We start from the raw sequence: 26404 nt of genomic DNA, 5'->3' as shown, positions 1-26404 counted from the left end.
TCAGCAATGCAAGTGGAATAAGCTATCCCTGTTTCCTTGCTTCATTGTCTGTTTACATTGTGTCACCTCAAAGCTCCCTGTGTGCTGCTGAGAGGTGTGTAGTATTTAAGCATGCTCAGTGGCCAACTAGTGTTTCTAATGCTCTGTCTTCTCTCCAGTCTTCCTCATTTCCTCCTTCATACAACTCAGGAGATGCTCAACAAGGCATATTATTTATATATTTCAAGTGCTTTTGCACAGAAGGGCTGAATGCAGCATTTGTTTAGCTGTGGAAACAGCAAATGAGTTGCAGCATAGCAGAGTCCAGTGGCTGCAGCTAAATGGTAGGTGCTCAAAATATAATTAATAGGCGATCGAACATGAAGCTGTTCACTTAATGGAGAAGCTGATTAGCGCTGAGAAAAACCTGGTTCCACAGTAACTGCTGGGAAATAAACATCTTGAGATTTACATTGAATGTGTCCTGCTTATTAAACAACTCTACTTTCTAATTATTTTTTATTTTTTTTGTCTGAGTTCTTGAGGAAGTCTGGTGTTGGCCACGTACTACCCCCGCTTTGCAGAAGAGGAAACTGAAACTCAGAAATTTGCCTGAGGTCATGACCGGGAGGAATTTGTGTAGGGTCATATGGTACCCTGATAAGAGTAGGAAGAAAAAAAAGAAACCAGTTGTTCTAATAGCTACCCCTGTGCTTCTAACCATGTTTTGGTTAATTTTACAATTGGCTAACCACCTGTTAAGATAACACATTTTATCATTAAACAAAATTAATTTTTAAAATGGCTTGAAACTGTCTGTTTTTAATGGGATCTGAATATTCTTTGTTTTAATCTGCCTCATGAGGCTTGTCTTTCTTCTGGGAAGTGCACTGTTACATCATTAAAATACCATCCCCTACTGAGAGAGAAATCGGTCCCATTCACTAAATGGCGGTGCTGAAACAATGACAAGTATTTCTAAAAACTGCATTAAAATTCATTTTTTCTCCTTCATTTGCAAGTTCCGTGGTTCCATTTGCCAATGGGTGCCCAGCCTGCTTGCAGCTCTATGTGCACAGCCCGGTTTGGTAGCTGTGATGGCAGAAGCTGCAGTGGAGGCTTCTTGTTTTAAATTCCTTCACTTTTTCACAGTGATGTTGTTCAGAAACAAAAGATCGTAAATTTGCTGATTTTAGTCTTCTGTACTAAGAATTGAAAAGATCTGATTTAATTTGCCTTCTCCCCACTGCAGAAACAGGGTCTTTGCATCGTCTTGATGAGAGCAGCAGGAAAGAGAGGACGAGGAAGAACAGGGAAGCATGGCGAGGGGTCCTTCCAGCCTTCCTGAGGGAAGGACAGGAGCGTTTACCCTCTGCGAGCTGGAGCCATGCAACCTCTTGGCAGAATCTGCTGGAGTAACCAGTTCAGACTGGCAGAAGCAAAGAGCCTTAGTGGTAAGAAAGGAAACGTTGCAGGGACGTCCTTTGAAGGAATGAATTTCTGAAGTCCAGATGTACGTTAGCAGGACAGCATGAAGCGTGCTTCTAACTGTAGTCTGGCTGTCTGCACCATCCTCTTTGGAAGCATCTGTAGCAAAATAGATCTGAAGAAGATTGTAGAAAGGGAATTTGGGAGATAGCAGCGAGTGCTGAATTCTGGTGTGGCTTTTTCCATCACCTGGCTTTATGCCCACGTGGATTCTTGCAGTTTGTAGGAGTGCTTGTTTGATTATTGCATCTAAGGACATAGTTATTCTTACAGTTTATGAGGTTTTTTCAAATGGAGGAGGATGGACTCAATACTCAGGGAAAAGGTGATGGTGGTCTTTGTGTGGGTACAAAGCAGGGCTTGACTGCGTTCTGACTGGAAAAGGAAATCTTGAAGTTTCCAGGCTTGCCCCATTTGGCTGCCAAAGCAGTCTCTGGTTGCTTCAGGGAAAAATGGTCTAGTGTGGAAGTCTGTCATACAGTACAATCGCTCCCTCTCCACGCACATCATTTGTAATTTATTGTGAGAGCATTGCAGAACAGAGCTGTGGTTATGTGGGAGTTGCTTTTAGTTTATGGATAGCTGGCCTTCAAATTCCTGTCTGATAGGAAGATGCTGTGATTCTCCAGAGGGGTGGTTCGTTGGATCTGCTGAATGCTCTTCCTTCTGGTATGCCAAAGCTCTCAACAGAACTGAGGAATGCAGCCAGCCATCATTCATCTCCTAAAAATTAGAACAATGAGAAGTGGGTGTAGTCTCAAGAACCAGGGATCGGTCTCATTTTAGAAGATGCTTCTTGGAAGCATCTCAGCAGTTTTCTGAAGAAACCTAGACGATGTTAACACCCTCTTCAAGTATGACAGAAGGTGTTTTCTGTTGCTAATAAGTTTAAAAGAAAAATCTACATTCCCTCTGCATTTTTGTAACTTTTTTCCCTTTTTTCCTTTTTTTGACTTGGATGACTCCAGTATAGTGCATTGTTTTTGTACTTTGTTACAGCTGTTTTTTATAAACAAGCAGAAATGTCTTGAGACTTTTCCACTTACAAGAGGATAATCATATATATCCGTTTCTCACTGACCTTAAAAATAAGACTTTATGCAGAGGCAAAACAGTACAGAGCCCTTTAGTGACAGGAAAGATCTCCATGTGGCATCGGAGCAGGTTTTGTGGACCATGGGTCTGAATCCCCTGTATTGGCTGTACTCTGTAGTCTCTTTTGCAACCTACTCAAAGGAGTTTCTTAGATGAGTAGAATTTTCTTTGATATGGTATTGTAGGGCTATTCCAAACTGTAGTACTTGATACCTAGAATTCTCATTCTTATTTTCCAGCTTAACTTCATTCATGGCAAATTCATTCTCATTTGTTCTTGTGTCAGTGTTCTTGAGCTTAAACAGCTCTTCTTGGTCCTCTGTGCTCATCTGGATATATTTGTGGGGAGCAGTTGTATCCTCCTATTCTCTGAGATGGATTTTTTCTTCCTTTTGCTTTTCCTCATTGGATGTTTTGTATAACGTTTTATCATCTTAGCAGATCTTTTTTAAACAGCTGCAGAATTTGATTAATCTACCTGGAACAAGAGTGGTCAGAGCTATACACAGTATTCTACAGAGAGGTTTTATGGGTTCCTTGTACTAAAGCATTCATACTAATGTATTTCTACAGAGAACTTTTCATATTATACATCCTGTAGTAGCATTTTCTGTTTTTGTGGCTTCATCTTACTGGTGAACCATCACTGTCTAATGAATCTGAACATAGCTCTAGGCCTATTCCCCTCTTCTCAGTTGCTGGGTGCCGAGGGAATAATGGGAATAATGTTACTTTTTGATTTATACACATCTTGTGTTAGTTGTATTACTCAAATCTTCAGGATGCCGTGCCCTATGTGTTATGATGTCTCTTAACTTTTTCAGCAAATTTCATCAGTGCATTGGTAATTCTCTTTTAGTGATTAATGAAAATATTTGAACATTAATTCTAAGATTAATAATTGATTTCAACAAGGATCAAATTGTACAGCTCGGTCAGTGGTTCTCCTTTTTCAAAATAACCTGTGATCCTCGACCCTCTTTGGTTTTTTAACCTCCTTACCACTCCGGTATTAATCCTAATCCTCTCCATTTTAACTAGTAACTTCCTACGTGTCATCTATCAAATGCTTAACTACTTCTAATTTGTCTGGACTTCAGTGATCTTCTTAAAGAAGAAGATTGGGTTAGTCTAGCACTAATTCTAATTTGTTCTAAATTGGGAGTAGATTTACTTTGGTCTCCCATGGTGAGTTCTTCATTTTGGCAATAGTTATCAGAACTTGGTCTTAGATTTCCTTTCTTGGGAGATGGTATGTACTGGTTTTTATGTGTGTGTATTTTTTACTATTATTTTTTTCTGAAGGTTGGTCAGCCAGTCCTGCAACGTTTCAGACTCATTCTCGTTAGTCTTGTTACATGTACTTGTTCTGCATGAGGATGCTGCCAGAGACCTCCGATGAGGTATCTTCAGTTACTTCTGCTTTGTTCTTGCACCATAATCCTTCCTCCAAGACAATATACTTCCTAGGTACTCCTGGTTTTAAGGAAGCCTTTTCTCTAGTCGAGCCAGGCAAAGGATCATTTGCATCTTGTGCCAGTCTTGAGGAGCTGAGAACTGTCGTGGAGCTGACCTTAGTACAGGGCGTTTAGGAAAGGAGACTAAATACATCCTGGTAAATACCCCAAGCAGTTATTTATGGGTTCCAAGTTACTTAGGAGTGAATAGGTTCCATGTTGTAATTGTAGCACAGTGCTTTGTGGGGGGAATTAATTGGGACAGAATGGCCGTTTTTGCAAAATGGAAGGTTTTTTGATTATTTTATTGAACAGGAAAGCGTTTGGCTGGAGTGTTGTGTATTCAGAAGGCTGACTAGCTAACCAGAATGTTGTGGTTGAATGCTGGATTTTGTTCTCGAAAGTGTTTCAATTTCTTTAGAAAAAAATAATTGTATTCCTCTTTAAAAATTTGTCTGCTTAATGTGAAATGCACATTTCCTTGCAGGATAGTTGGCACAGATCTCTAACCCATCTCTTCTGTATTGTTTTTTTGGTCTGCTACCTGGAATTGAGTAGGAAATCGGGAAGGTAAAAGTGCTAGAGGTTCTTTTACTGATTATGGAAATCATAGTTTTCCAGACTTCTTAATTTTGTTCACCTTGGCTCTATTTTTTTTTTCTGAAACACATTTTTTTTTATTCCTGATGCTCTTGAGTCATAATGAGAAATTAGTATCAAGGATGAGCTTTCCAGCTTTTATATGGGTTTAGGAAAAAGAGACAAGATACAGACTTAGAAAGCACTGTCTTAATTTTCTTGAGATTTGGACAAGCTTCTCCACCTTCTGTTTTGTACGTAATGGATGCCACTATTCTTGTTGGATACTCTGCACAAGTCGAGACAGTAACATGAGACGTGGTTTCTCTTCACCATTAGATTTTGTAGTCTTGAAGGGATTGAACTTGAATTTCAGATGTGAAATGTCCAGTGGATGTGAAATCAGGGATGCTTTTATGCATGGGCATGAGGAGGATGTCTTTATGCTGTGATAGCAAGCATGTTCATAGAGCTTGCTGTTACTTTGTCTTAAGATTAATGGAGTGTCATCACGGATCTCCATCTGGTTTTGAATGCTGTAGCTTAGTATTCCTGTGAGCCCTTAAGAAGGTATCCTGATGTTTCACCTTACTGAAATAGCTTTCCTTGTAGCTGCAGCTCTTGCAGGCTATAAAAGCTTGTCTTTTTATCTGTCAAGGAATATAAATACGTGCTTGCCAATAAGTTGGTTTTGAACATATCCTGGTCAATACACTCCAGACAAATTCACTGAAGAACTAGAGTAGCCGTGTTCACCATGTGCGGTGAATTCATTAAGCTTCTAGGCAGAGGCAGAGCCTCCTGCTTGGGAGTGCTGTGTCCCTGAGAAGGAGTTCATGCATTGAACTGTGAGATCTGCCAACCAGCTCGATGTCCTTCATCCCTTCTCCAAAATCCCAGGAATGCTTACATGTTAGCAGCCTGTGGTTTTAGTATCAGAGAGTTGGTGGATTTCTCTCCTAATAATAATGAAAGAAATTGAAATCCTATCTGTTATTGTTGAATTAGAGTCCACAGATTTAACGGCCCCTTATTTTGAGCAGTGCTTTGGGCAGTGGAATAAGGTATCTGTTTGGGCCATGAGACAGTATGTTGTGTAGTAGGAATCCAATTTATTGCTGTAATGCATACAACCTCATTAACAAGTTCTAGGCCACGGGGGATATTTTCCTTTACTGTGAAAGTCATCTCAACTGGACAATCTTCAGTGCAACTGGCCATGCCCTCTCATGTCAGTGAGTGACAGATCTAATTCTGCCGTTGTAGCCACAAGCCTCTTAGTTAATGGAGTCGTGAATATTGTTACTCAGAGGCAACCTTCAGAGTATTAAAATGCATTATTCCTCTTCTTCACTTGGTATTTGTCAAAACAAGGTGTTACATCTAATGAATGCAATGTTATCTTCAAATAAATACTTGGCTGTAGATCATAACTTAAAAGGAAGGAAAATAGAAGTAGCTTTACAGTTGCTCTGCGGTGACAGAGAGCGATGGGTTTAGCTTGCCTGCTTGAACGGTACGTGATGGAAACCCCGAGTCGGTGTCCTCTTTGAGGGGGAAGGAAGCATTATGGGTTCTATGATCAGATTCATAAAATCCTTAGTACGTACATATATTTCATATGAGTCTCATTTCCCCCCCTATTTCTTCTTACGTGGGAGCAGATAAAACGGAGAGGCAGCAGTACTGCTCTGCACGTACCATAGTAGGTTTCACTTTATAATTATCGCTCTGACATATTTATCTTTTCTTATGGAAGTGAAGATGCAGATATTTAAGAACCCTTCTTGCACAAAAAAGCCCAATTTCCGCTCAGTACTTAATTAGCACTTGTTTATGACACGGCATCTGATTTGATTTTCAAAACAAATTGCACAGTAAAGAGGCTGATATTTAAACTGTATAGTAACCACAGCTCCAGCTGTGACTCAAATATTGTAAGCCTTCAGGGGTTGTGTTTAGGCTTAGAAAATAGGAACTCAGGCCTGTAATTAAATGTCCTCTAAAAATCAGCCCTTTTAGGGAAGGGAAGAGGGTACCACTGAATATTAAATTACTGACTTGTTCTCAGAAATCATTCTGTTGTTCTAGGCCTTGCTGGGGACGGCAGAAATCAAATGGATTGAAAAAGGAAGAGTGGATTGCTAAAGGAAAGAAGCCAGTTAAGGGTTGGAAAAAACAAGACAGAAGTTAGCGGTTAGAGTGCTTGCCAAGTTACTTCTGAGGAAGGTGAGCACAGGGGTGGGCATTGAAAAAGACAGAAAAAAATGTAGCAGCCTAACCTCTAGTCATGGAAAATGCTGGAGCAGACACTAAGAAAATAATATTACACTTCTGAATGACACTGCAATCATGATCATAAACAGTGCATGCTCATGAAAATCCAAAAATGAGTAGATCTTGCTGGGCAATTAATTGTGTCGCTGATAGAATTGCCCTGAATGGGTCGTAACTCTGGAGGATTTTAGTGTTGATTGATAAAATACTACAACTTTCAACCAAGATATTTGTCAGTGTTCCAGAGGTTTTAAAGGCTGGCAGGGGAAGAAGGATGGTTTTATTTATTTATTTTAATTTAAAGGTTTAAAAAAATATATATTTTTTTAAATAAAGGTACATGTGCGTTCCTCTTCTGTCACTTGCAGTTGCATGTCTGCTGTCATTTGGGCACAGAAATTCAGAAAGGTTTAACCAGATGTACTTACTTGTTTGCGCTGAAGAAGGCATTCCTGGGGTCATTCAAAGTGTGGCTATGAGAACCAAAGGCAACATTTAGGAGACTGGTTGTAAAATAAAGTTGAGCCAATGGTGAGTGTATATAAGTTAAATGCTGGTGAGTTAGAGCTCCAGAGATTTTATTTAAGTTACGCTTTTCCATCAGTGCTTGCATTTGATGTGAATGGGGGCTCACCTGTGCACATATCCCACTTCAACAGAATAAGCAGCATGTGTGGGTAGTGACATGCCTTGTACTGGTAAGATTTGCTTCTCTTCTGCATAGATTATTTTTAATTAATGGGGATAACTTATCAAATGTAGAGGAGCCGTGCCTCACTGAGGTGCTTTTGCAAGTGTGGTGATGGGTCTTGGTTTCTCCTGTTTGTGTATTTAACTCATCAGTATTGAAAAATAAATCAAGTTTACAGTAGCTGCTAATCTGCTGAAAGTCCTAATTACTTTTATTGCTAGTGCTCAAGCAATGAAGTCACAAAGAATTAGTGTTGCTAAGAGTTGTATAAATAAAAATACGGTGTTATCTTTGTTGGAGACACTTCTGCATGGGAGTAATCCTGGTGGTTGCAAAAGATCTGTTAATATACTTACATGTTTGCAGCACCAGGATCTTCAAATTAAATGGTTTAAATCATTCTTAAATCTGTTACTCAGACTACTCGAGGCTGCTGGTCTTTACAAACATTAAGCAGCCTGCCAGTCCTAAGAGAAAGCTTTACTGTTATTCTTTAATTTGCAGGCCAGGTGACCGAAACAGAGAAAGAAGCGAGGTCATTTTTCACAGATTTGTTGTGTGAACCTGGGCAGATCTGAGGCTGGTATTCAGGTCTTGGTACTCCTGACACTGATTTAACCAAAAGGTTATTATTTCTGCTTGTTTATGAAGGCTGTTTTTTTTTTTTCTTTTTCCCCTTGTTAGGTATACCATGCTGTACAACTTCGAAAAAGCAACCGAAGCTCTTGAGCCAGATGTAAAATGTGGGTTTCTGTAGCATTCTTGCTAGGTAGGTAGGATGTTGTGTAGTTTCTTCTGTTTTCAAAGCACGTAGGAATGTCAGCAGTTCCTCTCAGCAGACCTGTGAGGTGGGTTAAATAAGTGTTGTCCTCATTTTACAGTAGTAGAGAGACTAACCACCCATGAAGTTAGTGCTGAACTAAGGATTAGGTCTTGGAGCATGATGCTTCTAGCTGTGTAAGGAGTCCCCTAAAACATGGTTTGTTAATGTGTTAAGCATTGCAAGTCCAAGCTCAGCAGGTGAATGCCATAACCAGATGTACTTGACTTTAATTTATCAGCACAATAGTGGTTATTAAAAATCATGTTTAACCGAGTTTACAGGCTAGGACACCAGGGCATAATCTTACAAGTATTTTGAAAGATTTAGGAGGATTTCAATTTCAGCTGGAGAGAAGCAAAGATAACTAAGGTTCAAAGTATATTTTGAAATCCTGTATGTGTACTTCTCTTTATAGGGAACATTTTCGTATGTTCCAGTTCATGTTTTTGTTTCCAATTCCAAGGCTGAACTGCCTCCCTGCCATAGCTGTGAATATTAGTCATTCAGTGCTGACGCATTTTTCCTCTCTAACCAGTTCTAATTTTTACTGTTACAAGTACCAAGGTGGACGCAGTTTGTACAAACTAAATATTGTGTTGACACAAGAACAAATGGGAACAAACTCACCTTGAATAGATCTATTCTGAAAATCAGATAGATGTTTCCAGCCATCCAGAAGTAGAAGTGGGGACATGCGTCTGCTGTTTTAGACGGAAATTTACAGTGAATTAAGAAAGGGACTGTGAAGTAATTGCCAGGACTAAAAAGGATGGTGAACTTGGTGTCTGAGTGTGTCCTGTCTGGTCCTGTGGCTCAGATGTCAGTTTAGTTCCTAAGCATCTCCTTTTTTTGGGGGGCATGGTTAAATTCAAACAGTTTTGCAAATTCTGAGAATCTTGAATTGCAAATGAATATTATGACAGGTAATGTTTCGTTTTTGTTACATTTCTTTATTTGTAAGTTACACAATATGCTTTGTGCTTCCAGAGCGACTGGATATCTAGCCTTTTCCTCAAGCCGATAAGCATGGAATCAATAAAAAGGGAGGAGTTTATATTTGCCTCTCAGTTTGAGGCATAATTTATGATAGTGTGCGAGTGTGGTTTCCTGCTATTCCCATGTCAAGGCTGTACCTTTCCAGAGTTTTTCCATAATCTTTTCACACTGTCCACTGTCTGGTCTGATTGTTGAGCGACTAAAAATGCTCTCATAGCCTGACTGCTGCTGTTTTGGTACCATTTAGCTTTACACATTGGCAAAAAAATCATTAAAGGCTGTTAGTCTCTGGTGCTGCACCTACCACAGCCGCTGTGCTTATCCAAGTGCATTTGTGTGGGAATTGTAAAGAAATATCTCTATGTACCCAGCTGAAATGTAAAATGGTGGAAATTGTTTAAAAAAAAAAAAAGTGATGGATTTGTTAGGAGAGTGTTCCTAAAGCAGCTGATACCAGAGGTAATAAACAAAATCTGGGGACTAAACATTCACATTTTTTTTGTAATAAATAAATAAATAAATAAAAATCTGCATTGCTTAAAATACTCCAGAATTTAGCCTTAGGTTAGCTAGGTCCCAGTGTAAAAGGAGGTCTCTCTCTATGTCTATTCTCTCCTAGCCCCGAATACACATGCCAAAAGATGGATTCCAACTTTTATCTTCTGGATACCAAGCATGGCTAAAGCAGGTTGGACTGTATTATTGTTATTCATCTCATGTGAGGGACTGTGTTGGACACCTGTGCTTGTCTCATTAGTGAAGTACATAAATGAGGGTATAATGAAGTTACGGTGCCATGTTAGCTGATACCCTTCATAGCCATCACTGTTTTGTGTTTATGCATGCTGTGTTTGTATAACGTTTTCTCACAAGTCTTCTGAATGTGCACTCCTTGTAAATAAAAGTTCAAAAAGCAGTCACCTGAAAGCAGAAAGGATCAGAGTCCGAAAAGAAATCTGCAACAGCAGCTCAAATTACAGAATTAAAACGCGCCTTCAAACACAAAGCTGCGTGGCGGCGGCGCTGGTAATAATGGTGAGGCCAATGGGTTAAAACACGAGAGAATTGCATCGAGCGTCTAATTCAGGTCTGACTGGGTGAAACAAGTGCGGACACTCGCTCACATCACATAACAATTGTGCAGTTTGACACAATCTGACACTGTGGGGACTCCCCACTCAGAAGCGGCCCAGCGCTATATTGCTCCGGCTGTTATTAAAGGCCAGGCTTTAGTTGTCTCAGCAGTCTGCCTCTAGCAATTGCTGTCAGCTTTTTCACTTTTGCGAGTGAAAAATTCCCCCTTCAGAAAAAAATGGCTTAATTTACAAATTGCCTGTATCAATCTCTTCATCATACGTGTATCTTCACGAGAGGATCCGGCGTCCTTCCGAATACGGGGCTTAAAGTTGCTGTTTCTGTCGAAAGCCAGAAAGATTGTGTTGTTATGGCAACAAAAGCTGGAAATATGAAAACAGCACAGATAAGCTGCATCCTGTTGTCGTGGCAACTGGAGTTGGGAAAATGATGAAAAGTGGTGGTGAAAGGATCCGTGGAGCTGTGAGCCCAACGGAAACAAAGAGACAAGTCACCTGTGTGGAGTGGGAGAGAATTAAAACCAACAGCAGCACAAAACCTTGAAACACCCGGGTTTCACTGCAGGTGCTAACAGGATGGTTTTGAGCCTCTCCAGTCTTGTCTCAGTATCTTCCAAGTAGTAAGTGGTGACGTGTTCGTGCAAGTTGCTCGCTGCTCTCAGTTTACATCGCCTTCTGGGAAACTGAGAAGAGCTCAAATGCTTATAAAAAGTTGGGCGTTGAGTCCCGGAGTACATTTGCAAACCAGTGCTTCAGATGAGTGATGTCTTGCAAAGGCAAAGCGCGGTTTGGAGCTTCTCTCTGAGAGCCCATCCCTCTCTGTCTGGAAGTCCCCACTAGCGAAGGTCAGCTGGGACACCGGAGCTAATGTTCTCTTGATTTAAACTTTGCTGAGCTGCAGGCAAGGTGTCTCAGAGGAATCTCAGCTCTGCAATTAACGTCTCTCAGAGCTCAAGTTTGTTGACCTATGGGGCATGGCATCAGTTTTCCTTATGTGGTAGGTTGCGAGAACAATAGGGAGAGGGCTGTGTGGCTTTTCTGTTTTCTTTTACTTCTGAGGCAAACAGACCTGCATCTGTTCATGCTATGCTATGTTGTCAGTGCTCTGATGCAGGTGGGATATGTGCATTTTTGCCTCTGAAAAATACTCGGGGGGCGGGGGGGAACAAACACAAAGTGTTCAGCTAGCGAATTTCACATTAGGCAATCTCAAATAATAAAAGAACCTGCACATTTTTTATACTCTTCTGTGTGGCTGCTTTCTTTTTGGTGTTTGTTTTAGTGTTATTGGTCCTAAAGCCTTTATCTTAAATCTCCTTACTCCTCCTTGATCCAAGCAAAAGTTATAAACCTGCGCTTGTGTCACCAGCAGATGCTGTCTTGGAAATAGCTTTACTGTTCCAATTTGAGTGCTGTGATTTCACCACAGGACGTATATGGGTAAGGGAGTTGATACAAAGGGTGGCAATTTTTGATCAAAAGGAAGAGTTCTCATAAGCAGAGAGTTTAATTTTTTGAGGTCAGGCTTATTTGCTTTAGGATATATATACAAAGGCCCTACCTGTAAGGTTCTTTAAAACCACGTATCGGAAAGAAAGCCACTTTGATTTGTTTAAAAGCAGCAATCTACATATGCATCCAGATGGAATGTTGTCTGTGCATCAGGTTTATCCCTCCTGGTGTCTGCCTTTTTAAAAGGATTCTAGTGATTTTTTTTTTCCTCGGTGTAGCTGAGTATTGATCTGCTGCCTGGCTTACACAGAATGCGGGAAGTATCCCAGTAACACATTGTATTAATGTGGGCTAAAAGCAGTTTATATTACAGATGAGGTGGAGGAAGATGGAGTTCTGCAAGACTGGACACATACTATAAATATCCATAAAACTGACAATTTTATCTAAAAACAGTGCTGGCTGGATTTGCGTATTTTCAGCCTACTTAAACTGGAGATAATAGTTGAACACTACCTGAGCATGGGTCGCCCACACTAATGTCATTACCCTTTGCCCTTTAATGGCAGCTTTTTCTATTTAATGTTGCTGTGCTGCAGCGGAGAGCTGTACTGTGCTCATATGTGGGCTAGAGGAAATACGATCCCGATGGCCAGAAATGTGTGTTGCTTTAAGAACAGGATTTTAAATAACCTGGAAAGCTCTTTTTACTCCAGCAGCTTCTTGTGAGTTTATCCCTTACAAAAAGGCAAACACCTACAGTTATTTTATTTGGCCTTGATCTTCGGTTAATCCTTTCTTCAAATGGCTGCATTGTGCTGCTGGCAGCCTGTAACATCCCATCACCAGATGTTGACCCTTTGAAGACAGGCTGCCATTGACTTCTGAGGGAAGGGCGGGGGTAATTTTAGCGTATAACTGCGGTCAGTAGACATGTTCCAATCCCTATATGATATTGATGCCTTCTGTGATTTAAGCCAAAGTGAGAAATTGGGCAAATTAGGCTCTTAATTAGCTGAAACACTTGCAAAACATTATTTTGATTGCCTTAATAGGGAGGTTAGAAGTATCATTTTAAGTGGCTTGTGAAACGTGGTAATTCAGAGTTACAGATAATCCCTTCCCTTTGTATACTATCGTGAGCAAGTATGCATCACATAGGATATGTAATATAATGTGTTCATCTGAGCCTTTCTGCCTCCCACTGTCTTCTGGAGTAGAATTTTTAGAGCCAAGTTATAAACCTGTAAATGTGTTTTATGCTGGAAATTCTTGGTGCTACCTTAACTAGATTGGTACCAGCAAAGGCCAGCGTAATCAAACAAGGCATTTGAGATATTAATGGTCTGCACTTCAGTCAAGTCAGCTGGAAAACAGGGTGGAAAAAGCAGGACTGGGGCAAAACCAGGATTCTTTCACTAGAACTGCACTTTCCTAGGAAAAAAATGCAATGATTGGAAATACTTTGATTTTGTTCTAGTGGTTGATTTCATCATTTGGCATCTACTCTTTAACTTCTAAAACATATATTCTATTTTTGATGGTTCCATATGCTTTTTACAATCCAGATACTAATTCCTTGGGTGGAAAGTAGAAATAAGCTTTCTTTCTGAAGTTTGTTTTTAATACTTGGCATTCATGTAGTATTTTGAGAATGTCAAGTGCTTCAAAGACATGCCTGTTATCCTCAGAACGCTTTTGTGTGGTATGTGCATAAAATAACAATAATCCTGAGAAATTTTCAGGAATTACACAAAATTAAAGATAGGGAGAAAATCTAACAAAACATCCATTTAATCTCTCCACCGATGTAGGATTTTTCTGTGCAGTTTTTGTGATGGAACTCCAGACCTGACGTATACAAGTGTCTCAAGCTGAGGAGGCTTCAACTCATTTCTAGAGTAGTAGGTTTTGGGGATTTTTTTTAAACCTGGTAGATGTTCAGGTCCAGTGATGCTCAAACAGTTAGTATATTGCTGTTTCTGCTTTTTGTTACAAAAGTGATTTACTGTTGCTCTCTTCTCCACTCCGTGTTGTTCAGTGTTTGGTGTTTGCGTGTCAGAGCTGCACAGTTAACACCCGTTCTGGTCTCTAGCACCCCTCAGGCAGGGTGGTTCTGTTGTCCTTGCCGTGCAGATGCGGGACTGAGATGCTGTGCTACTCTTTACTCAAGCACATGCAGAATGCGTGTTCAAAGAATTAGATTTTGGGTCTGCTGAGTCTCAGGCTGTCTCTTTCATCTTCTTCCATTTATCTCTTGTGACATGATAAGATTTTAAATTGTTAGAAGTTCCGACAAAATCAGGCTTTGGACATGATGGAACTTAATAGCAACTGTTTCTTCTCTAACTAGTCCAAGAGCATCTCCATTTTAACCCGTCAGGTAGTTGGCATGCTGTAGACCTTGATGAGATTGCTTTTAGTAAGTTTGGGTAGGTCTTGGGTTTAACAACACCATCTTTGTTGCTTAAAGAAGCACGCACAAGTCTTTACTTGTTACACTCCTTAAGGATGGGTACGGCATCTGAATCAAAGCTCTGCAGGTGCACTGCTTTAGATAAATCAGCTTCCCAGATTAAAGAGCTGTAATTATGAAAACATTAGTATTGTCTAGTTCAGATATGATCTACATGAGTTCCCTCTAGCGCTTGGCAGCTGAGGATCTCATACACCTTATAGCTGGGAAGTTGGCTCCTTTCTGGGGCACGTCAGTTCTGTTGATCTTGAATCCCAGAGCTCCGACAGCTCCAGTAACCACTCTTTGAGGGAAATGTTTCTTCACAAACATTTACCTAAAAGCTGTGATTTGATCCTCCCGGATCCTGTTCAGGTAAGAAAATATTTGGATAGCCTGAATATGTAATCCCTTTTCTACGTACCTTATCTTTGATATTTAAGAGCAGTTAGTGAACTGGAATCTCTTGTAAAAAGTTACTGTAAGCTAGGGAGTTACCAGAAGATTAGAGAAGAGTTTGCATAATATGTGCGTTCAGGAAAATTTACGGAGCAATTACATGAAAAGTGGGAGGCTAAGGGAAAAGAAATCATTTCCAGTGGTTTGAGCTGTTTGAGCACAGCAGAGCTTGCAGAATGCACTGAGCCCACGAGCCTTAGGGTGAATGGGAAAACCTCTGCACTGGATTCAGTGATCAACATGGGTGTAAGAAGCCCAGCACCTCCTATGTTTGGAATAGAGGAAGAGTGCTGGGCTTGAACCCTGCTAACATGTTTCAACGTCTGATTTGTGAGGCCTGATTGTTCTGAAGAGTTCCGCAGGAACTGGGAACGTACTCTCTGCTTTCCAAAAGTGAGGAGTTGGGTTGCTAGATTTGTAGATCATAAAAATGCTTCGGGGTCCCTTAGTAAGGTAGCTCAATGACTTTTCTTACAGCAAAACAGGAACACACCACTTCTGATAGGCGCCATATGTGTGACCTAAACGCCTGAACACAATAGAAGCTGAGAAATTGTGAAAAGTGCTGGTTCTGACAGCAACAGTGTGTTGCCCTTCACAATTCTGGTGCAGTACGTACCAGCTGGAAGAGCTGACAGCTTGTGGGCTGGTTGAACCCTGGGAGATCCTTCTCATGGTCACACTTTGAGGGATGTTGTAGTTTCTTCTTTATTTTATAACTTAATCTTCTTACTATGGAAAAACAGCCAAGAAGTCAGTGACGAAGAAAGTCAGCGTTATTTTAAGTGCAGAGAACCAGTGGTCTGGAGTATTAAGGAGGTGTAAATTCTAACTCTAGTTTTTGGCTTAATTAAGACTTATAGGTTTAAAAGTGGTTTTTTTTTTTTTTTCAAATGAAAAAAAGACAAACTTTTGGAGAAACTTATAAAAGTATTAATTTGCTCTGAGCCACGCTAGTCTCTTTGGTAAGTTTGTAATTAGGCAGGATTTTTTTTTTTTTAAATGGGTATTTTTGTCTCTCAGGTATATAACTGCTCCATAAATGGTAAATCTGTATTCATATGTTGAGGGTTTTTAAAGGCATATTATTTACACAATTCACTGAAATGGCTCCTCTGAAAGCTGGGTGGCTCTCTCATGTAATTACGTATTTAGCATGCCTTGTATCCACAGTTCGGATGGGGGGGAAACAGAGAAAAAATAAAGCCCCACAAAGAACTACTAAATATAATTCTTGTTCCATTTTTGTGGATTTTTTTTGAGGCTATATCATACAACTTTTTCATGGTTAAGAACCCCATAAGATCAAGTGCTACTGGAGCTAAAAAATGAAATATATTTGGCAGATTTTTAATTGTGAAAGCACGCAGGTTGCACTGGGGATTTCTTTTCTCTGTATCTATGTCATATATTTAATCAAAGAAAGTACCTATCTGAACAGCAGAGAGAAGAAATATAAGATGTATTTTAACTTTTATGTATATATGGGAGGTCAAAAGGATGAAAATTAGACCAAAGAAATAAACCCAAATCACTCTTTAGCAAGAAGCAAATTTCTGGGATTAAGTTTCATGACACCAACGTTTGTAATGTAAATAGCAGCTGCCTTATCTAATATATTTTATATGATGTATTGCATTCTGTGGTGACAGGAATAGTGCACATCAGACACACTGTGAAAGTGATGTGTGTTATATTTTTGGCCTTGGCTTAGTTAAATATGTGGCCAAAAAAAGTACAAGAGGAACTGAGTGGGCATGAAAGGTTTGGGGTTTGTCCTCCTGCTTTTTGTGTTGTGTTATAAAATAATCATGAATATTAAGGATCCTAATAACATCTGAGCATTTATTTGATAAAGCATTGTAAAGGGTCAAAATTCCGAAGGCATACTTCCTACATTTAGATTTAAAAGGCATATAGGAAACAGTACTCTGAAAGAGACTTCTTCAAGGAGAATTGTACTTCCCAGCCATCCCATGTTTGACTTTTCGAGTGATGAAATGTGGAAAGACCTGTCTCATCACTCAGGCCTGGTGTATCTAGTTTTACTATGTTTTCGAGTGTCCCTTTATTTTATTTGCTGCAGTTTGCATGGTAGAATTTGTAGTAATTCTCTTTGCCTCTTGTCCCAATTTTAGTAATATTTACAAATTGTGCCCTGTTTCTGTTTCTCTTTGTACAACCCTGTCCACTTCCATCACTTATGATCAGTGGGACCAAACAGCTAAAGCCCCTTTTCTTTGTTTTTAAACTCTTCATCTTCTCTTGTCAACATGTCAGATTCTACTTGTGCTCCTTAATGAAAATATTGCGTGAACAGGATCTTAATTCCCATCTCCCAGGAGAAGAAGAAATTATATTGATTTATCTCAAGAGCTGAACTACATAAAGCACTGGACAGGGTGCTAGAAGAGGAATAATTCTGAACTAGGAAAGGATTGAAATAGATATGCTTAGCAGCTGAAGTTAGTCTTGTGTACGGTTGACCAAAATTAGCAATTGGAACGAAAAAAAAAAAGGGTTTCCTTTTTGGCTTTGCCACTGACTTGTTATGTTGTGCACAAATACATGTTATGTTGCCTGTAAATCAAAGGCATTTTATGTGCACGGGTTATCACAAGGCTGAGTGCAGGGTTCAGCAATGCCTAGTAGGTTATTGCCCTTTAGTATGTAAAAAAGGGCGACAATTAAAGGCTTTAATCCTATATTACTGTCTAATTAAGATCTTCAAAGTGTTTATAAAGAAAATATCCTTAAACTAGTGTTCAATTTTTGTTGCTGTTTACAGTGAGTTCAGTAAAGTGCATTTGTATTTTCACACCTTCTGTGCACTTTAGTTGTAAAGTGTGGCAGTTCAACAACTTCAGTTTTTTCCTCATGTAGAACCACTTAGTTTTAGAGGAGAAGGTGATATATTTCTGACCTGTAACGTAATTTACTAAAACTGTGTTAGTTACCTGTAGTATATTGTATTTGCTGAAGGACCAGAAGAGAACAAATCTGATCAAAAAGCAGCCTGAAATTGTAGCGTATAATCTTGTAGTGCAATAGGAAATAAAGTAAATAACCAGTTTTTAGCAGTGGCAAAAGTTTAGCCAAGGAATGTGTACCGAGATTTGTCTTTAGGACATCAAATAATTGGAATGGAGGGTAGGCTATTAGTGGTGAAACATCTGATGTAGTCAAAAATGTTCTTGCAGTATAGTTACAAGAATAGTTGGATAGGTTAAAATATGGCTTCCCTTCAGCTCAGTGTCACTGCCCACTCAGCTCAGCCTATTTTAATTCAAAGCAAGGCAAGCCCATTTAATCACCAGTGGAGCAGCTGGTACCAGCCTCTGTCAGGAGGATGCTGAGCTTGCTTCAAACTCAGTTCTCTGCATTTCTGTAGTGGGAAAACATATTTCAAGAGTTCAGGGGACAGGACTTAGAAACAGAGAAAGAAATGTGTATTTTGTCAAATAATTCCTTATCTAATGCCACTTATTGTCTCCTAAAGATGCTTAGCTGTTATAAATTAAAAGCTTTGCACCACTGGGTCAGGAAGGCGCACAGACATCCGAAGTATTAATGCAATTGGGAGAAAGGAAGGTGGAGAGGCTGCTGCACCCCAGCCCAGTACTTAGCAAGCAGTATCAGCATTCCCATTTGGCTGCGGTCCAACCTCTGTGCCTCTGTATCTTTGTTTTGAAGAATCGATGTGGATTGACTGGAGTTCAGGAGAGGATTTTGTCAGTCAGCTTTCAAGCAGAGAACGCAGAGGCCAGTCCCTTGTTTGTGGAGCTGACAGTACAAAAGTGAGCATTTGACACGTGGCTTGCTCGGTGGATGGGGACAGAGGCTGTTGAGATTTTTCTGAGATCAGGCTGTAAATGAAGTTGTTCTGTTGGGTCACTCATCTGATTTACACACAAGCTGTTTCTATTGAAGCACCTGGGGCCTTTTGTTCATGCTTGTGAATAAGCCTCTTTCAGTCACCAGCAGTAATTTAGAGTCTCTGCTTCCTTCAATAGGTAACAGGCAAGAACAGCAATGACATTTTCTCCCAGTGTGTGTGCAACTTCCCACTTTTTTTTTTAAGCTGGGTAACAGAACTGTATCAGTAATGTGAATTTTGTTACATACCGGAGCAGATTCAGAAGTCATCTAAGGTGTTGGTAATTGTTTACTATGTACTTCCCTAGTTCTGGAATAATACTAAGCAGTGAGAGCACATGGGTGAGTACGAGTGTCCTCTGCAGCTATAGGGAGTTCGGCAGAAAAGACCTTCAATGTTTTCCTTTCTGGTGGCAATTTTAGAGGAACATAACGTTGTAATTGCCCTGGCACAATGGAGAGCCCGAGCTGCTGCTTGTAGTGACTCCATCCGACTGGAGTCATCTCTCACATCAACTTTGAGGCAACATGAGCGAGCATTGCTGCAGACAGAGTGCTCCTCCTTTTTCCTGCCTCTCTTTCCATGCTTTGCTCAGTACGTATATTTAAAGAAACCTCTTTTATTTTGCCAAACCTACTTCAGTGGCAATCAGGTCTTCATTTAGTTCATCATGGCAGGATGGAAGATTGAGTGAGCCCAAGGAATGGGACAGCCAGGGAAGAGGGACTAAGGCTGGGGCAAGCCTTTGCTAACAAGTCTTTATGCACACAAGAAAACATGGGATAGTTGTCTCTTTTTTCTTTTATTTGTATCATGTCTTGAACCTTAGGATGGATAATGGTAAACAGCTGATGCTTACCTAGTAAATTTGCTGTATGTCATCAGGGATACCACGTTGTCCTCCATCTCCTTTGTTACTGTGACGTTCTTCTAGAGTGTTGACAGCCAGCTTTGATTGAAGTAAATATTAAATTGGATAAAAGGTTAACTGTAGATGTACACTTTTTTTTTTTTAAGGCTGATCATCACAACAGCTTTACTAGCTGAAGCGATACACGTTACATTGCAAAGAAAAGATTGCTGGCATTTGGAAGGTGCTTGTAGGTGGGAGTGAGTGTCCCCTGGAAGGCTAGGATGGCAGACAGGGAAGTGTCGCTCAGTTCTGGTGCCTGTTACAATACTCTGGCTCTAATTTTCTGTCTCCAGGAAAGGCATTTTCTCACATGAGGAGTAATATTATAAAGTACTCGGTTCTTGAGTTCCCGTTTCTTTGTAAGGTGAAGAGGTTTTTAAAGAGAAAATGAGGTGGGGAATTTATTTTAAGGTACCATAGACTTCCAGAAAGCACATTTGTATAGGTTCTGTACCCCAGCAATCTTTTAATACTATTTCTGGAACAGCAGCATAAATTGTGACAAAATACACCAAAGAATGTGGTGATGGACAGGGTTAATCTCTCTGTGGCTGTCTACACACTGCCAAATTATGAATGTTGATGATCACCTTTGTGCTCAGAGATGGGTTTTGTTGCTCCTACATAGTAATCTAGTGCAAGATTTTCTAGCCCTCTTAAGAGCAGCAAGAAATGGTGGCTCAAAAGCCAGCTGTCATTTCATACCCATTCCAGCTGCCCTTTCCGCTCAGATTTCTTCCCATCCCCCTTAAAAAGGGGGAAAAAAAAGTGTTGCAAAAAGGAAGAGTGCAAGGGTTTGAAACCTCTAGCATCTAATCTGTCACATCCTACAGTTTTCATAGCTAGCTGCCCGTTTACAATGTACTTGTTTTTCTCTGCCTTACCAGTAATTAGACAAATGCAGCAGTGCTTATGGCATCAAAAATTCTCTGGCTGGTAAAAGCAATAGCTGTCATAATGCATCCCTAGATTTAGCAGTAGCGATTTAAAATGAATAAGCAACTCCCTGTATTTCAGGAAGTAAGGGCTTTAACTATACAAAATGGTTAGTATTTTCCTTGACTGGCTGCTTTGGCTCCTTTTTTTTTTTGTATTTGTGCTTTCGATGATCAGAATTTTTGTTGTAATAATTGTATTTTATTTCATGAATAACAAGGCAAGCAGAAACACAAAATCCTATCAAGTGTCACCAAGTTCCTGTTCACCTTGACCTGCAGGTTTTTCCTTCTAAACCCCAGTGTACAAAAAGCCTGTTCTTTCCCTGCCAGTATTCCATTTAAAGTTGTCATTTGCTTTTCTGCTTCCCTTGCAGAATTGCTTGCTTTGTGCTGTTTTGTGCCTGGAATGTGCTATGCATGGGGAAGAGGTCTGTTTGATTGGAAGGGAACTTTTTTTTTTTGGTGAAAAAACTCGCACATTGGTGTAGAAAATTGATCAAAAAATTACTCTCCTGATCCATAATGCCTTTTTCTTGCTACTCTGACATCCGTAAAGCTTCTCGGAAGGAAAGTGTCACCAGCAGTTTGTGTTCTCTTAAAGATGTCTCAGTCTTTAAGGCCAGTTGCAGTCGTGTTGATGCCATTTGGCTAAGCCTTGAAAGTTCCTGTAATCTGTGCCATCCTGTCTCATACAGTCCCATCTCATAGTTGTCCTTTCTCTGCAGTGCTCTATGCCCAGATCTCTGTGGCTGGGCTGCTCCAGCCTGGCGGACAGCATGCCCTCGCTGCGATGCCTGTATAACCCAGGGACTGGCGCACTCCCAGCTTTCCAGGTACTTTCTGTCTCTCCACGCTCCTTCTTTTCTCTCCACCCATGTATGTGTGCATCTGCTTCTCTACTTCGTTTGCTTTACCTTCATTTATTCTGCTCCATACTGTATGCCTCTCCTTTGTCATTCAGAGCTCCTCCAGTATTTAAACCCATCTTGCATAGATTCAGGGTGGCTCAGTACTGGGGCATTTCCATTTCTTTGATTTAATATGATTATTTTGTCTAAATTGGCTTGGTACCATCATCTTTTCCATTGGCTTTCAGTTGTGTCAAAAATATAGCACTTTAATTATATTTGGCAAACAGTATCCATCACACAGTCTCCAATCTGGCTATTCATCCAGTGATTCCCTTCCTATCGAAATTTTGTGTGCCATTTGGAGGACTGAGGGGGTGGGTTCATTGCCACAGTGATAACTGATGCCAGCGTTTGTTTCCTTCAAGTTTGTTAGCAGTAGTCTGGACACTTTGACTATCGAAAATTTTTGTACAAGTAAGCTGTCAATCAAATGACAAGTAAAGGAACCCGGTTTTCTTTGGTCTCCACATTTGTTAGTTAAGCTTTTCTCAGTCATGAGACAGCTTTTTGCTGGACAGGGTTTGTTCAGATGCTTTAGGTGACCAGTGACTCTTACAAAATTGAGTTACTCTCCTGTGGGTGAAGCAGCTGGTAGGTTAGTGTCTAGAAACCCAGCTAAAGCTCAATATTGTTGCAAGCATTTTATGATGGCAAGTGGGTACAAAAAGGAGAGCAGTGGAGACTGGACTGCAGAGATGTTTTCTTATCAGATGCTCTCTCTGGATGATTGTGTGTGAACTGCAGTGTCTGGGGGACCTTAGAAGTATTTCTGGAGAGAGTGTGCTCATTTGAGCTCATGGTAGCATGAATGTTTATTTCAGGGTTTGTGCTGCTGGATTTGTTGACCTAACCTGTGGCAGACAAGTTTTATTCACCAGCATCTTGCAAAACCAGGCATAATGAATAGGCTAGAATCGTCCTGAAAATTTCAGAATCGTTTTGTTGGGAGTTCGTTACCCGCTTCTAAAGGGTAGCGTGCAAAGATAATTTTGAATTTGGCTGCCTGCTTCCAGGACTAGGAGAGTACTGTGGAAATAATCGTCTCAGTCTCAGGGGAGGCTTAAGTGTATTACATCATTTTGCTGCAACTCTTTTTGCTGACCCAGCACTAGCACTGATGGACTCTGGAAGGTGTCCTGCCAGGCCTCCTCTGCTAAAGCAGCAAGGTTTTAGTGGAGCTTTCCATGGGGGAGGGGGAAGAAGACTTTTTATTAGTCTAAGAGGACTCTGGAGACAACAGGCAGAATTTAGAATCCTACTTTTAATCCTGATTTGCATAATTTGACTAAATCGGATGGGCCTCGTTTTTTGGGCTTTCTGCTGTTGAATAAATCTCAGATCTCTTTAAGCTCAGGTTTTAGAAAACCTTAGCAGCATATTGAAAACAATTTATAAACTCAAATTGTGACTTCTTTCTACTTTGAATTATTTTTGATTACTCACAATAAACGTATATTACAAAGGGGAAGGGGAACTGGCCTCTTTTAGCTCAAGATGTTATCGATAATGATAGCTATGTACAGTAACTTTTCTGCTAATACGCTGCGTTGATATTTGGGGTCAAATGAGTCAGAAGCTGAACCGTTTACCGTGTATTGCCTTCTTGGAAGTGGATCAGGACTTTGACATTTGCATTCCTGCAGATTTAGCAAAACATTTCCGTGGGTATTTAGTGACTATGGGAATTGGGGAAGGCTGCCTCACTTGCCATCTAAAATGGTATACTAGTAGTCTTCATAGCACTGACTCTGCCGAGGAATTCATTTAGTGCCTATTGAGAAACTAAATGCCAGTAACAGCTTCTGCAGCAATGAGTCATCCATATTTCAGCCCATCTTTTCAATGGGCTTTGATCCCCATTAGCTTGCATGGTCTGCAGAAAACTCCCCTCCAGGAGGCATGGCTTCTGCATTTTCCAGTGCAGTAGTCTAAATGGGAGTGGTTTAAACCTGCTTGAAGCTGTGATATTGAAATATTTCATCGTTCTTTAATGCTTTCTTTGGTATTGAATCTTCAGGAAAGCATTAAAGACTTCTTTGTACCCCAGCAAATTTTCCTCATATTAAGTTATTTTATTTTTTTTCGCTAGCAAGCTTGAAGTAACTGGAGAAGCATATCAATGTTCTTTGCTTGTGGCAAAAGAGAAGGTGCCATCTGGAAGGCTACTTAGTCACTGCTGAATTTGTCTAGTTATTTACATGCTTACCTTCAGATGCTCAGACAGAAATGTGGAAACAGGCTCTTTTTGAATAGCTCAGTTAAAGCCCTGCTGACTCCTCATGGGAAACATTGGCAGATAGTCGATTTAGAGATGATTCTGTTAATATGTCAGATAACTTCATTTTTCTTCTTTGTGGGTTTTTATTATCGGAGACACTTCTGAGAAAACAGGATCTTCTGGTTCCTTAGCTCCATTTGGCAATCCTCGCACAGTGGGAAAGGTTTTAAGGCTAAACCCAGGAATGGGGGATTAAGGAGCTAGAAACAGTTGTTTTTTAAAACATCTTTTATCTCAGGGCTTGGCAACCGATAGTCTGTTGTGTAACTGAATTTCATAGAGATCATGGTGAAAGAAGGCAGCAAATTGGAACATGAACTCTGATAAGGCTTTGTGGGAGGGGGTTAAAAAGGGTGCTTAAAAAAAGAGAAAAAGGCCAGCCATTTCATTTTCAGTGTCTTGGATGCTGTACTGTCACTCTGCAAAACAACTGAAAGCTGGGTTGCAAGTAGATTCTTCAAATAATAAAAAAACGTAGAGTGTATTTTTCCTAGAAATCCATGTTTCTGAAGTTTCCAGATGTGCCAACAGGTGCCTGTTTTCATGACGTTTTTCGTTTGAAGATAATTACTTTCCCCTTTTTAAAATATTTTCCATGCATGCTTACAGGGCTCAGCTTATGTTATTTTTCATAGTCACAGTTCTTTGAAAATTCTGATTTACAGTTACACCCATCGACGATGCCAAGAAAACGATTGCATTAAACCTTTCAGGTTTGCAGAAGACCATAATATTTCCTTTATTTCTGTAGGCTACTGTATGAATGCAGACTCTTAAGGAGCAATTTAAAAGTCTTGCCAAAGGTTATGTATCAGGGTAATCACAGAGAACAGACCATCATCTCTTCATTTTTACCCAATTGACACTGCTTACAAATATTGGCTCCACTGTAGGTTGTAAATGTTTTGGGACAAGAGTCATGCATTAATTTTTTTTTTGTCTGGAGCCTAGGCACCAGTGAAAAAGCAAAAAGTGGTCTAATCAGCTTTATTTTGCTGGATCCGAAACTCTTATTTCTCTAACGGGCTCTAGTAATTGGAAAGGAGAATTGACTTTCTTATGGTGGTGGTAGCAGCCTCTTGTTGAATGAATATGGAAGTGCTTTTCTCTGGAATGCCAGAAATTCACATTTTGCCTTACTTGAAGTGAAGGCTTTGATCATAAAGAATGGCACACCAGGCAGTGTTAAATGAAGAAGACTGCGTTCTGCAGAAGCAGGTTTTGCAGAAGCAAAATGTGTTCCTTGTTTGAGGCAGAAGTCTCTGTCCTGGTTGAGGAATGCATGGCCATCCTTCTGTATTAGTCAAATTGAAGTAAACAGGAGGGTATTTAAGGTTCTGCAGTATGGATGTGATTTGCACTGCTCCTCTTCTTTGGACAGAGATCGCTTTTGGAGAAAGGTGAGTGTCAAAGATGTAAACAGTCTGGTGTAATGAAAGCTTGTTGCACCCTCGAGGAAGAAATGAACTAGTTTCTCAGATTATTTTTACATCTATTTTATTTTTAATTGTTAGAAATGGTCATTCTTAATTTCCTTCAGATTGCTCATGCCTCTTACCTTAAAAGTTGATGTTTTATTGCTGAGAAATGCAGAGTAAATGTGAGTAGTAGTCATAGTAGTACTTTATTTATGGCCTTACAAGGAGGTTAAAGCCAAAGTCTTGGGGGTGGTCAAGCTGTGCCTGCTCAGAAATGCTTTTGTGAGAAATGAATTTGGAGGAAGACCTTTACTGGTAGGCGGAGTTGGGTACCTTAGTGGGGAGAGAGATGGGGTGGTGTCCAGTTGACACGCCCCACCAGCCTCAAGATGCGGCCTCCCTCGACCAAGGCTGCTTTGTATTCCCCCCTCTCGTGCACTCCCAGTGGCAGTGTGAAATGTGCCCGTGGGCTGTTTACAGCGAGCCTCTAAAACGGAATGGTAATTTTGGTGGCTAATAGCCAGAGCATGTGGCTGCAGCACCCCCCGGCTGGCGGCAGGCTCTCCCCTGTTTATGATCGTAGTTAGGTGGCCCCCAACTGTTTACAAGACAGCAGAGGTGAGATCTTTGATTGACAAGTCAGAAATGCATTAGATCATTCCCTCTGCCAGTCTCTGGTTCATGCTGTTAAAAATGTCAGCCTCTCCAAGTTTGAATGGCAGCCCGAGGGCCTCAGAAGCTTTTTGTTTTCTGAGATGGAAACACAAATTGGATGTGTGCCTGAGCGCTTCATCCTGGGCTGTAATTTCATCTTTTAGCTAAGAACCACAAGGTACATGAGCAAAGCACCCTGTAAACAATAATACTGGGGAAAAAAATAAACAAGGTCGTGTTTCTGGTACGTTGATCCACCGGTGTCCTGACCTCTATCACGTTGAACATCTCCACTCTGATTGCTGTTCCCTTTGGCATTACAATGAGAGGAGAGAGACTGACACGGGAGGCAAAGATTTAAAGTTGCAGTGTTGTTGCACATTCCTTGTATTGGCTATGAAATATTGAACTGCCACAATGTGACACCTGGTTTTTTAAGCAAAGTTTCTTGTTGGAGGTGTTCGGCATCCGTTTCTCATGTTTCTCCTCATCTTACCACCTGGCAGGAGCGATTATAAAGGCATGAGAGGGGATAAGAGAAGGAGCAGAAACGAAGCCAAATTAATTGCG

At 40.4% G+C, this 26404-nt stretch overlaps 1 protein-coding gene across 14 annotated transcripts in view; it reads left to right on the top strand.

The window, feature by feature from the left end:
• The window catches only part of BTRC (beta-transducin repeat containing E3 ubiquitin protein ligase), a 119048-nt gene that overhangs the window by 6206 nt on the left and 86438 nt on the right, over nucleotides 1-26404 (top strand). For 2 of the 14 annotated variants that reach the window (XM_083844797.1, XM_083844789.1), the window contains exons 2-4: nucleotides 1232-1433; nucleotides 10005-10073; nucleotides 21299-21406. The exons of 2 other annotated variants lie outside the window; for them this stretch is intronic. In XM_083844797.1, the coding sequence (XP_083700923.1) occupies nucleotides 1299-1433; nucleotides 10005-10073; nucleotides 21299-21406 (312 nt within the window). In that variant the 5' untranslated portion in view covers nucleotides 1232-1298. Of the gene's footprint in view, nucleotides 1-1231; nucleotides 1434-6689; nucleotides 6828-7243; nucleotides 7407-8250; nucleotides 8336-10004; nucleotides 10074-21298; nucleotides 21407-26404 lie in introns of all 14 variants that reach the window. 10 more of the 14 variants (XM_083844802.1, XM_083844791.1, XM_083844800.1 and 7 more) reach the window with 9 other exon arrangements.

This window comes from Anser anser (assembly GCF_964211835.1).
Source record: "Anser anser genome assembly, chromosome: 7".
In the NCBI taxonomy this organism is placed as follows: Eukaryota; Metazoa; Chordata; class Aves; order Anseriformes; family Anatidae; genus Anser; species Anser anser.
Note: the sequence above shows the minus strand (reverse complement) of the source record. Positions and strands in the feature narration are given on the sequence as shown.